At 40.0% G+C, this 12,461-nt stretch overlaps 1 protein-coding gene and 1 non-coding gene across 2 annotated transcripts; both read left to right on the forward strand.

The window, feature by feature from the left end:
• The first annotated feature begins 3,067 nt into the window (after nucleotides 1-3,067).
• Nucleotides 3,068-8,913, forward strand: UTP23 (UTP23 small subunit processome component). Its single transcript, XM_032316598.1, has 3 exons — nucleotides 3,068-3,349; nucleotides 7,061-7,235; nucleotides 8,383-8,913. The coding sequence occupies exons 1-3, from the start codon at nucleotides 3,162-3,164 to the stop codon at nucleotides 8,764-8,766; spliced, it is 747 nt and encodes a 248-aa protein (XP_032172489.1). The 5' UTR covers nucleotides 3,068-3,161; the 3' UTR covers nucleotides 8,767-8,913.
• A 3,159-nt stretch (nucleotides 8,914-12,072) lies between these two features.
• On the forward strand, nucleotides 12,073-12,202 carry LOC116575614. Its single transcript, XR_004279871.1, has one exon. It is a non-coding gene; the product is annotated as a small nucleolar RNA SNORA11 (small nucleolar RNA).
• The last annotated feature ends 259 nt before the right edge of the window (nucleotides 12,203-12,461 follow it).

Raw genomic sequence — 12,461 nt, forward strand, 5'->3', positions numbered from 1 at the left:
CAGAGGATCCTAGTGACGAACTTAGTAGGTCCTCAGTACAGTTTACCCAAGTTGTTCTAAATGATTTATTTAGGGAAATTATTTACTTAGAACATGTGTTAGCTACATAATGTTAGATAGAACATTGTATCCTTTTTGCTAATGGGTGTTCACCAATGTTTATAAATATTTAAATATGAGTATAAGGTACAATAATATCACAATGGATCTTTGTGAATTATCTGGAATACTAACATTTATGAAATTAAACAAAATAACCTTTATGAATTGTATTTAATATTTACCTATTTAATTCCATTTAGGCCATGAATCTTTCATGAAAAAGTCTTGTTTGGGAATTAGGCACACCTTGCAAGAATAAATCATTCTGTCAGCTTGGCTTCCTCAAAATTTCATGAAGAAAAAACTTCAAAATCATGTACAACAAATCATATTATAAGTTATATTTGATCCAGACATAATAAAGAATATGAAGAGCATGAAAAAATAAAGAAAAATAAATTAATTCCCTACCTACCTGAGCTGAATGTCTATTTGGCATGGAAAATGTCCAGTGTAGTGACCTAAGAAAAAGCTAGCAGCAAGGAATGCTGAGATATTATTGTTCCAGTACTATAAGGTCAAAATTATTTTCAATGGCTATTTAACAGTGATATAATAATTTTGAAAGTAAAATTTCAGATTTAAATTTATATCTAAATAGTTCAGCCAATAATAGCAATATTTGTCTTTTGCCTTGGTTGTGGCCAAATACTGATTTTCTAATACTAGGTCATTGACCATCAGACCAAAAAGTATTCATTGGAAAATGTCCTATTGGATAAACAGTGATGCTTGACTGCAAACCTCAGGAACATTAATATGCATAATAACAACTTTGGAAGATTGTAATAAACGTCACTTCCTTTCTGAATAGTATCCCTATCCCTCAATACATATTCTGAGCCAGAAATGGGCATTTTAAATAAGCAACAGGGGCTTTTTCGGCATGTTCCAGGATCATGTTTTGAGAAATACTGCTGTAACAGAAACCTCTGTTTTAAACTTGGTAATCACCGTCACAGACTGCCTTTATGTTTGTGAAATAAAGATCTGGTATGCAAATGGCACTGTCATATACACAGAGCTTAGAAAATAATTATGCTGTAGTTTAATACATTAAAAACAACAAAAACAACTAGAATAGGACTCAAAGCTCCAGTCCTGCACCATATTTTTCTCACCGATTAAGCTTAAATATCAAACCAGTTATTTTAAGCCACTTTTTTCACCAAGGAAAAAAGATGGCTTTATTCAGAAACAGAAGACAAGTGCAATACCAGACAAGGGAGCTAGCAACACCATAGGCAAACCTGGGGGACAAAGAAGAGGTACTGCTCTTTTATAGAGATAATGGGGGGGGGGAGTTTTGGAAAGACTGGTACAAACAAAAAGTCGGTTGGAGTAAACTGAGAGCTTGTAGGGGCTTCTCATTGGCCAAGTTGTGACCATCTCTCATTGGCTGGGCTGTTGGTGGGGCACTGAATAAGGAAAGCCTTTCTTCCTCCTGCTGGAGTAGTAATGTAATATCTACCTACAAGATCTGTCTCTTCCTGTTGGGCCTGTTACTGAATAAAAGTAGTGGGGTGTGAGATTCTCTCTGCCCAACTTTCCAACTCCATTATAGTGAGGTTTCCCTTTATCATCACAAGTGAAATATAACCAATGAAATGGAGCTGGTAGATCAAGCTGGGTATCTTATTATTATTATTTTTTAATGTTTTAACTGATTTGTAAGACGAGGTTGGTACAATTTCTCTGTGGTGGGAGTATAGCTGGGGTGGGGAGTTGGCATGCAGGAATAAAGAAGAATAAAACTGGAAAGCAGTGAGCAATTATACTCAAGAACCATGAATCCAATCCCATTAAAACACCTTATAGCTTCCAGTTTCTAAATTTATTTTCAGTGAAATAAAAGCACCTAAGTGATGTTGTGCTGGGAATCAGGATCTGGGAACCATTATAGAATATCTTAGTTCCAATTCCATAAACCTCTATCTTCAAATAAAACCCCAAATGCAAATCTTAATAACTTTGTAAATCACTTTTTTTGTATTGGCTCTTTCTCTCCATTGTTAGCCAGAGCTAGATATGGGACAGGTTCCAGGCCAGGACAAAAATGCAACATTTTATCCTCCCCATGCTTTGATTATCTTGCTCTGAAATTAAGCAGACCCTTGGCAATTAATTACCTGCTGGGGAAAAATTTTTCTGATTAACTCTTCATTAATCGAGTTGACCAAGTAACTTGTAAACTTTTGGTCTTTTCCCCTTTTTGCTACTAGCCCAGTACCTACCTAGTCTTCGTATCTCAGACACCATAAACATAGAAAGGGTTCTTGAAAAGTCTGGTCCTGACAACCAGTTTGACAGTGCGGAACTGAAGCCAGTTTTTTTGAATTGTTGCTCAAAGCGAAGTTGGCTTGGGTTAGTGGTAGAACTAGGACTCAAGTTTCGGGATTCTGACACATAAAAAAATGAAGCTCTTGGGCGTTTTTTTCCAAAACACCCTGTGTAAGTGATTTAGAATGGTCTTAGGGGGAGGAGGAGATGCAAAATGGTGCCACCTTCTGCCCTAAGTTTGGCACTCAGTAACAGTTCTTATGGAGGGTGGGTAGCAAGAACATCTGAACTACAGGCAGCCCTTAACTTCAGTCCTGGTTCCAGTGATAGTTGTAACACTAAAGACCCACGTGCCCTTTGCAAAAGTGCTTAATTTCTTTGAGGGAAGGCAACTAGGACAGACCTGCTCAGAGTTGTCCAATTACTCTGATCTCTTTCTTTCCCCCATTTGGGAATTGTAAACATGAAAGGGAATAGTATATGGGAAATTTCTTAGAATAATGTCTGTAGCGTATCAAGGTTCAATATTCTCGTTGATTATCAGATCAACGAGATCTGATAGCGCTAGGATCTGATAGCGCTTGCGCTCTGCCAGGCACAAGCACCGCCCCCGAGGCGCGCACCTTAAAGCGCGCGCTCGTTTGAGCCAGCCGTCCCCAGGGCGGCCCGGCAGATGGGGGCGTTTGCTTCCGGGGGCAAAGGCACTTTACTTCCGGCAGGAGCGGGCGGTGAGGTAGACGGCCGCTACTACCCCCTGCGTCGGTCCGTTTAAGTCAGGCATGAAGATCACGAGGCAGAAACATGCCAAGAAGCATCTCGGCTTCTTCCGCAATAATTTCGGAGTTCGCGAGCCGTACCAGATCCTGCTGGACGGTACCTTCTGTCAGGCGGCGCTGCGCGGCCGTATCCAGCTGCGGGAGCAGTTGCCCCGCTACCTCATGGGGGAGACCCAGCTGTGCACCACCAGGTGGGCCAGGCGGGTCTGGAGAGGAGGTCCGGGGAGGAGGCCCGGGGATCCTGCGGGCGTGGTGGAGGCGAGGCCGCGGCGTGCAGAACGCCCCACCCGGGAGGAACTGACAGTGGAGTGGGGGGCACTGAGGAGGTCTGGCGGGCGTCTGCGGCGTGGGTAGAAAGTGCAGGGTCCTGCGGCGCTTCCCGTCGTCGGCCTGGCAGATGAGCCCAGATGAGCTTTCTAGTGCGACCCGGCTTCGAATCTAGGTCCCAGTCCTACCCGCTTTGTGATCTCCTGCCAGTTCATCTCCGAGCGGACTTCTCTTCCGTGAGGGAGAGACCGTACCTCAAAAGGTTGCCGGAAGGATCAAACGAGGTACCGTGTATGTAGAGCCCTTGCTAGTATCCAAGACCTAACCCCACCCTTTTTTTTTTTAAATTTATTTTCAGAAAAACAGTATTCATTATTTTTTCACCACACCCAGTGTTCCATGCCCCCCCCCTTTTTTTAAAGAATTTATTTATTTGACAGAGATCACAAGTAGTCAGAGAGGGAGGAGGAAGCAGGCTCCCTGCTGAGCAGAGAGCCCAATGCGGGGCTCGATCCCAGGACCCTGAGATCATGACCTGAGCCCAAGGCAGAGGCGTAACTCACTGAGCCACCCAGGCGACCCCAAAACCTGCCCCTTTTAAATGGTTGCTCCCTATTTGCCTCGCTTTTTCTAGTGTGAACGAAAATTTTTCAAGCCTCACAACTGGCTGTGTGAGCGAACATCTTCGATTCCCAGGAAGAGCATTCAGAACTCGAGGTTAAGACCTCTGCCCGTGCTCATTCGTTTATTCGGCTGTCTTTATTAAGCACCAGCTGTATGCCGGGCAGCGCTCTAGCCACTGAGGATAACTTGATGACCAGGGCAAACGTCCAGCCCTCACGGCCAGTACAGTGTGTCAGTCAACCTCCATGGGTGTGTTTTGACTCCAGTGTGTTGTGCCTCCCTCGGTGTGAGAACGCTTAAGACGGGGCCTCCTGGACATAGGAGGGAGGATGGAATCATGGGAGGTTTCATAAAGGAGATAACTTTGGAGCTTTTCTTAAACTTTTGAGTCTTCTTAAAGACTAAAGGGAGCGAGGCAAGGCAGAGTCTGACAGGGGCTGGCTGGAGCTTAAGAAATTTTTGACTCCGTATTTATAATTTTTTATTTCTCCTTTTCTTCCTCCCTCCCTCACTCTTTCTCTTTCTCTTCTTTTGTTTTCATCTTTCTGTTCTGAGGGGAAGGACTATTTTGAATGGCAGAAAAGGTAGAAGTGACTTGTGGAGGCCTCTTGAATAAAGAAATGGAGCTGTCAGATGCCTGGAAAGGAGGTTAGAGCACAGAATGTAGTTGGAAGTGAAGCTGGGAAGAAGGTAAAAACTCAACAACGTGAACTGCTAAGAAACTTAGGGGTCCCCATTCTCATAGTAGCTTATTTACTTTAAAAAAATAGAAAAAAATTAAAATGACCCATAATACCACACCAACGAATTACCACTGTCAACGTGCTGTAACGTCCATCCAGTTCTTTCTATATACGCACGCGCGCACACACACAGACACACACACACACAGGAATGGGCTCTTACTGGGCGCACAGTATCATTGCCCTGCTTTTCTCACGATAGTATTGCTCCGTGAAGAGCTTTCCATATTCAAGTAGCACCTCAAAATCATTGTTTTTTATCCTATGGTTTTTTATCCCCTTAGCCTTTAGGGCTGCCGGACAAGTCGTTAGTTGACTTGTGCCCTGAGTTCATCACTTACAGCTACACAAAACCTGTTCATTTACCTCTGTGTGCCAGAGAAATATTAACATTTTTTTTTAAAGATTTTATTTATTTATTTGACAGAGACACAGCGAGAGAGGGAACACAAGCAGGGGGAGTAGGAGAGGGAGAAGCAGGCTTCTCGAAGAGTAGGGAGCTGATGCAGGGACCCTGGGATCATGACCTGAGCCAAAGGCAGATGCTTAACAACTGAGCCACCCAGGTGCCCCAAAATATTAACATTTCTAATATAGTGCTATAACAAAAAAAGTTTGGGAAGTACTGCATGAAATTATACTCTATAGCATTTTTTCCCTAAAGAAGTTATTTTAACTTCCAGAATATTTTATACATACACAAAAGTAGAGTAGTATAATGAAATATCTTATCACTCAGCTTTTGGAATTGTTGACATGTCCAGTCTTGTTTCATTTATCCACTCCCACCACCCCCAGCACACATCTTACTGATGGTTTATTTTAAAGCATATTATTTAATTCTTGATGTGCATAATGAAGAGAGAAATGCTATCAGACCCAACAGCTGTCTTTTAGAAAAGCTAACTGCAGAGGTGTGAGGGCTAAGTTGGAGAAGCAAGAGCGTGATGGCAGGCAAACTCATTTGGTGGTTGTCCAATCCAGAAGTAATGGGAGCCCCAACTTCATAGAGGAAACTTCAAAGAGAAACTCAAGAGTTCTGCAAAGAGACATTATGAGACAGATAACAACAGCCGAGAGTTAGAGTTAGAACTCTAACAGCTGATGGGGTAGGGGTAGGGGTGATGAAGAAAAGGTCAGTTAGGATTTCTGACTTAGGCCCAGCTTCTGGGAAGTTCATGTATTCAAAGAGATCGCATGCCCTGGAGAAGTTTGGAGGCAGGGAAATACTTTGATTTTAGACATAAATTTGAAGAGCTGATGTACATCCGCAGGAAATATTCAATAAATACTTGGTAGTTTGGGCCTGAAACTCCTAAAAAGAGTTCAGAACTGATGACTAAGAAAGCAGAGTCTCTCTTCTTGAACAAAAGCTAAACGAATGAAAAAGGGAGTGAGGCAAGGTAGAGTCTGATAAGGGCTGGCTAGAGCCTAAGAAATTTTTGACTCAGTATTTATAATTTTTTCTTTATTTCTCCTTTTCTTCCTCCCTTCCTCCCTCCCTTTTTCTTCCTTTCCTTTCCTTTTCTTTCATGGAAGAAGTGCTTGGGGAGCTTATTAGAAGGCAGATATTTGACTCCTCAAGAGGTGCAGATTTGGGGATGAGAAAGGAGTAGAAATTATGCAGTTATCGCTGTGTCATTTTGATTTGGGTAGTCTTTAGCTGACACTTTGCAAAGCATTGACTTATATTAGTACGAAAATGCAGAGTGAAAAAGGAAGTTGTGATTGTTATTAAGCTGGTGACGTGAACATTTTTACTTTTCTGTGCTGAAAATAGTTTAAAGGTGTACCAATGTATTTGAAGTAGAAGCATATACCACAAAGTTTGGGACAAGGCATCTGTTGTCAACTATTTGGATTCACATTTTGGCTTAGTGCTTTTTAGCTGTATTTGAGCATGTTACTTGAAATCTCTCAGAATGAGTTGCTCTAAAATATGGATAATTTTCAAGTAAGGGGCCTAACTAGAGCTGTTTTGAGATTGAAGCGAGTAGTTATACAAAGACATTCAGCATGCTCTCTGACACATAATAAATGCTCAGTAAATTTTAACTATTATTCCTTCTACTCAGTGGTTGTATTTTCCAGGTCTTTTAAAGAGTGAAATAGATATCATATGACTGGGGCCAACATATGACTAATTCAGATTGTAATGGTATAGTTTTAATTTGTTCAAAATTGGGTAATTTTTTAGTACTTGCTTTATGTGAACAACTGACAGGTATCTGTTATAATGGTGAGCTGCTAATAACATTGTTTCCCCAGGTGTGTGTTAAAAGAATTAGAAACGTTGGGAAAAGACTTATATGGGGCAAAACTGATTGCACAAAAATGCCAAGTCCGAAACTGTCCCCATTTCAAGAATGCTGTGAGTGGATCAGAATGTCTACTGGCCATGGTTGAAGAGGGAAATCCTCATCACTATTTTGTGGCAACACAGGTGATACTGCTTTTAAAACCAGAGTCAATTTTAATCTTTTAATCATTTCTATCTATGTTTCTTTTTTTTTTTTTTTTTAAAGATTTTATTTATTTATTTGACAGAGATCACAGGTAGGCAGAGAGACAGGGAGAGAGAGAGAAGGAAGCAGGCTCCCCGCTGGGCAGAGAGCCCGATGTGGGGCTCAATCCCAGGACCCTGGGATCATGCCCTGAGCCGAAGGCAGAGGCTTTAACCCACTGAGCCACCCAGGCGCCCCTCTTTTTTTTTTTTTTAACCTTTCTATCTATATTTCATTTGGAGCCACATATAATCAGGAAAACTTAGGTGGAAGTGCATTGTCAAAATGTTTTGACTTTTTAAAATGCAGACTTTTAAGTTAATTTGCAGTCGATAAAAGCAGTTGTCATTGGAGAATTTGAGGAAAGAACCTTAAGCTTTTGATTTTTCTTAAGTTTTTTTAAAAATAAAATTATTGACAAAGAGATGATTGTATGTTGCAGGGTTCTTAAAGGGAAAATAAGTAGAGCAAAAAATTTATGTTCTATATTCATCAGTGTTTTTCTTGTGTTCCTGTATTTCATATTTTTTCTCAAAAAGTCATGTTTCATATTATTTGAAATTGTGCTACCAATAAGGAATTGTTGTAGACTTTTAAAGATCCAGGGCAGAGGAGTGGGTGGTAGGAGAGACTCTCAGCGTTGATATTATCCAATAATTGCATGTACATACAGATTTGCTTAAATACACTTTTAGAATTATAAAATCACACAGTTAGATGCAGAGCTAATTCCAGAATCTGAGTCAGCCAGTTCTTACTTTGTTACTATTCCTGCAACCTGTGTTAAAATTCCTAACCCTTTTCGAAGATACGGAACATTGCCTAACATACTTACCTTTGCCTTAGTTTGTAATTTGTGGTCCTAGAATATTGTAAGTCCAGTTCACCTTTGTTGGCATTTAACTGTGCTCAGATTTCATGTCTGTCGTCTTTTTTTTTTTTTTTTAAGTCATAAAGTGTATTCCCGTTAGTGAGACATACTGATTTGAAAAGTAAAACTTGGCGATCTCTTTTATTTTCACTATTTAAGGCATCTTATTTGACTGGCATATTTGAACTGAACAATTCTATTTTTCCTTTTAATAGGATCAGAATTTGTCTATGAAAGTAAAGAAAAAGCCTGGAGTTCCTCTCATGTTTATTATTCAGAACACTATAGTCTTGGACAAACCTTCTCCCAAAACAGTTGCCTTTGTTAAAGCAGTAGAGTCAGGTCAGCTTGTCTCAGTGCATGAGAAACAAAGTATCAAGCAACTCAAAGAAGAACAAGGTTTAGTGAAAAACCAGGAACAGAGAAGAAGAAAAAAACGCAAGAAAATAAGTGGCCCCAATCCTCTTAGCTGTTTGAAGAAAAAGAAGAAAACACAGGACCCAGAATCATCTGCCTCTGAAAAGAAAAGAAAAAGAAAAAGAATCCGGAACAGATCTACCTCAAAAGTACTTTCTGAAAAGCAGAACAATAATGAATGAATTCTTTGAGTACTTTTAAAGACATTAAAATATGAAAAACAAATTTCTTTTTAAAACTATAGAAGTACTTACAGTAAAAGACTGTGAGTTTTATAAATACTGACCCATAGCCTTTGCCTAAAATTTGTTAAAGAAAGAAAGGAAAGGAAAAAAAAGAAAAAAGAAAACCAGAGTAGATGGGTTTAGCCATTTTTTTTTTTAAGATTTTATTTATTTATTTGACAGAGAGAAATCACAAGTAGGCAGAGCAGCAGATGGGGGTGGCGGGGGTGGGGGAAGCAGGCTCCCCACTGAGCAGAGAGCCTGATGCAGGGCTCGATCCCAGGACCCTGAGATCATGACCTGAGCCAAAGGCAGAGGCTTAACCCACTGAGCCACCCAGGTGCCCCTGGAGATTATTTTTTGATGTGTAAAACTGTTGTCTCTTTCTGTCTCACCATTGCCCCTACCCCCCAACACTATATGCAAATAGTGTCAAAAATCAGTCATACAGAACCTTTGTGACAAGAGGTTGTATCCTTTCACATTCGTAGAGGAAAATTCTTTATTCATGTAGCAGTTGTAGAATTTATAGTTCTAAATAATATGAATATACTGCTACCTTTTGGTTCATCAGTTATTTGACTTTGTACTAGAAAGTGGAAATTTTTCTGATATATTAATAGTTCAGTCTTTATATATCCCAAATAAAGTATTTTCATTATTATGACTGTAAACTTTGTTCTCCATTGACCCAAGTAGCCATGACATGATTGAATTTATTTCTTACACCAGTTTGTTGTTATTCCAGAAGTTTATACTGTCCTAATTTTCTTGAAGCATCTGACTTAACTCTGTAAAGGAACTTAAAATTTTCTGTATGATGATATGTGGTAATTCCTCAACCCTGGAGATGCTTCTAAAGTCCTCTGTCCTCCAGTGTGGAACAGTTTTCTGCCGCGTATGTTGCTCACGTGTCATCCATGCACTTCTTGCCCTTATCCAGAAATTTGCTTTTGTTATTTCTGTTTCCTAGATTCATTGTTTTACTCTTTTTTGGTTTTCTCTTTTGCTGTAGTGAAGCATGGATTTTGTAGGAAGTAACATTTTTTGAGGCTCAGCCAGTGTTGTTTACCCTCATATTTGTTGCACTAATAATTTAGCAAGATAGTTGCTTGTTAAAAAATTTTTAAGTAATCTCTACACCCAACATGGGACTTGAACTCACAACCCTGAGATCAAGAGTTGCAAACTCTACCGACTGAGGCAGCCATGCTCCCCTCGCAAGATAATTCTTGATTGAAGATCATGTCCCTCAGTTCCCCTAGAGAGTCTCTTAATTTTTTTTAGTTGCATTTGTCCACTAAGGAGGATGATTTTCTTAAAAGCAAATGTTAAATTCAATAGCAAAAATTCCAAAATAACAGTCTCTTTAAGATTGGCTTTGAATGTTACTTAAAAGGTGTTTAAAGGGTTACCAGAATTTAACAGATTATGTAGTAAATATATTTTAAATTTTTTAATAAAATGTCTAAAGAGCTGATTTTATTAGGAATTGAATAATCAAATTTGTTTTTCAGCCATCTCCCCAATTGTTTGAGTTATTCTTCAATTCAAAATTACAATGTTTCTCTGCTGTAATATTGAAGTATAAAATTGGAAAACTGGATTCTGACTTTGGGCTACCTGTGACACCTTTGAGTAGTGGTTTAGAATCTTTATCATTAGGGTTTCACGATCAGGTATGAAGTACATCATGAACAAATTCTTGTGATGGCTAAAATAATCTTTCTTAAATTTGAGTCCATTTACATTTTTACAGAAACATTTTCAGTTGAATTCAAGAGAAGCTTTTTTGGGTGGAAGCTGAAGTTACCTCCTTAAGGACACTAGGAATCACACAGGTTGTATTACCTAGCAAGCCAGGTTAGAGCTTTGATATTTCATGATTCTGTTTTAAATTCTTAACAAGAACATTTCTTTTTTAAAGTAATGTGTACTTTTTTTTTTTTTTAAGATTTTTTGTATTTATTTCACAGAGCACAAGTAGGCAGAGCAATGGGCAGAGGGAGAGGGAAAAGCAGGCTCCTTGCTGAGCAGAGAGCCTTATGTGGGGCTGAATCCCAGGACCCTGAGATCATGACCTGAGCTGGAGGCATACGTTTAATCAACTGAGCCACCCAGATGCCCCTTAACAGGAACATTTTTTAAAAAGGCAAAGACACTGGGAAAAAGTGAATATAACTCTAGAGTTTCTGTGAGGGAAAAAAAAATTGTCAAGAATGATGAGAGTTAGGGGGGTACCTGGGTGGATCAGTTGGTTGAGTGTCTGCCTTCAGCTCAGGTCATGATCTCAGGGTCCCTGAATGGAGGCCTGCAACAGGGCTCCCTGCTCTGTATGGAGTCCGCTTCTCCCCATCCCTGTGCACCGCTGCCCACCACCGCCCCGCACTTGCATGCTTTCTTGTAAATAATGAAATCTTCAAGAAAAAGAATGGTGAGAGGATTACCAAATCAAATGTAGACAAAATGTAGGTGAAATGTACACTGATGATATTTTCAATATACTAAAATGAATTAATTTTAGGTATTTCTCTTTAACAAGGCTTATTATGATTGATAATAAGTACATATATGTTTGGTTTTTGTTCATGGTTCTTGGCTCACAGCTCCCAAAACTGTTGGAATTTCCCAAGTGATGAGAGCTTAAAGGTGTCTCTTACGTTAGTAAGATGGTTTTGAAAAATACTGAGGGATGATAGCTGGTTACCTTTGGAGCCAATCGTGGATTGGAGGGTTGGAACTTTCTGTCCCCACCCCACCCAACCTCTGCATTGAGAGGGAGGGGCAGGAATTAATCAATCATGCTAATGTAATGAAGCCTCTCTAAAACCCTACAGGGCTACAGGGGCAGGGTTTGGAGAGCTTCCACGTTAGTAAGTGGAGATTGGGGAGAGTGACCTACCTGGAGAGGGCTTGGAAGCTCCTGCCCTTTCCCCATACCTCGCCCTATGCATCTTCCATCTGGCTGTTCTGAGTTACATCCTTTGGTAATGAACATGTAATGTAGTAAGTAAAATGTTTCTCTGAGTTCGTGAGCCACTCTAGGAAATTAATTTAGTGGAGAAAAGTGTTGTGGGACCTTCTGATTTATAGCCAGAGGTCAGAAGCACAAGTAACAGCCCGTACGAGTCTGACGTGTGGGTGGGTATGGGGGGTGGGGAGGTGGCAGTCTTGAAGGACTGAACCCTTAACCTGTGGAATCTAATACTATCTGCAGGTAGATATTGTCAGACTTGAGTTGAATTGTTAAAATGTTCAGCAGGTGGGGTGTGCTCAGAGCAGGGAGCCTGAAGAAATGGCTCCTCTGTTTATAACACACCCAACAGGAATCTGGGCTCTCTGTGAAAAGGGGCACAAAATGCGTGGCCTTCCTATGAACAGACACCCTACACGTGTCCCACCCAAAAAAAAAAAAAAAAAATGTTCAGCAGGGCACTGCTTGTATGTGTAAGAACTAAACCCGCAATACACATTGAAATTGGGTCCAGAAAACGAAAATATTTATATTTATTCAGTGCTATCTGGTCACCTATTAATAGTATCTGAACTGGAGAGCTAGGAAAGTCAACTTATTTTTATAAAATAGTAATTTTTAAGTTAAAATATTAAAAATACAATGTATTACAATAATATTTATTATTTTAAAACTGATT

The sequence above is a fragment of the Mustela erminea genome, chromosome 16 (assembly GCF_009829155.1).
Source record: "Mustela erminea isolate mMusErm1 chromosome 16, mMusErm1.Pri, whole genome shotgun sequence".
In the NCBI taxonomy this organism is placed as follows: Eukaryota; Metazoa; Chordata; class Mammalia; order Carnivora; family Mustelidae; genus Mustela; species Mustela erminea.

Bases quoted from the DNA above. Each gene is read 5' to 3' on its own strand.
- UTP23 (XM_032316598.1), top strand. From the start codon at position 3,162: ATGAAGATCACGAGGCAGAAACATGCCAAGAAGCATCTCGGCTTCTTC. The intron at 3,350-7,060 runs GTGGGCCAGGCG...TTGTTTCCCCAG, and splicing joins ACCCAGCTGTGCACCACCAG to GTGTGTGTTAAAAGAATTAG. The intron at 7,236-8,382 runs GTGATACTGCTT...TCCTTTTAATAG, and splicing joins ACTATTTTGTGGCAACACAG to GATCAGAATTTGTCTATGAA.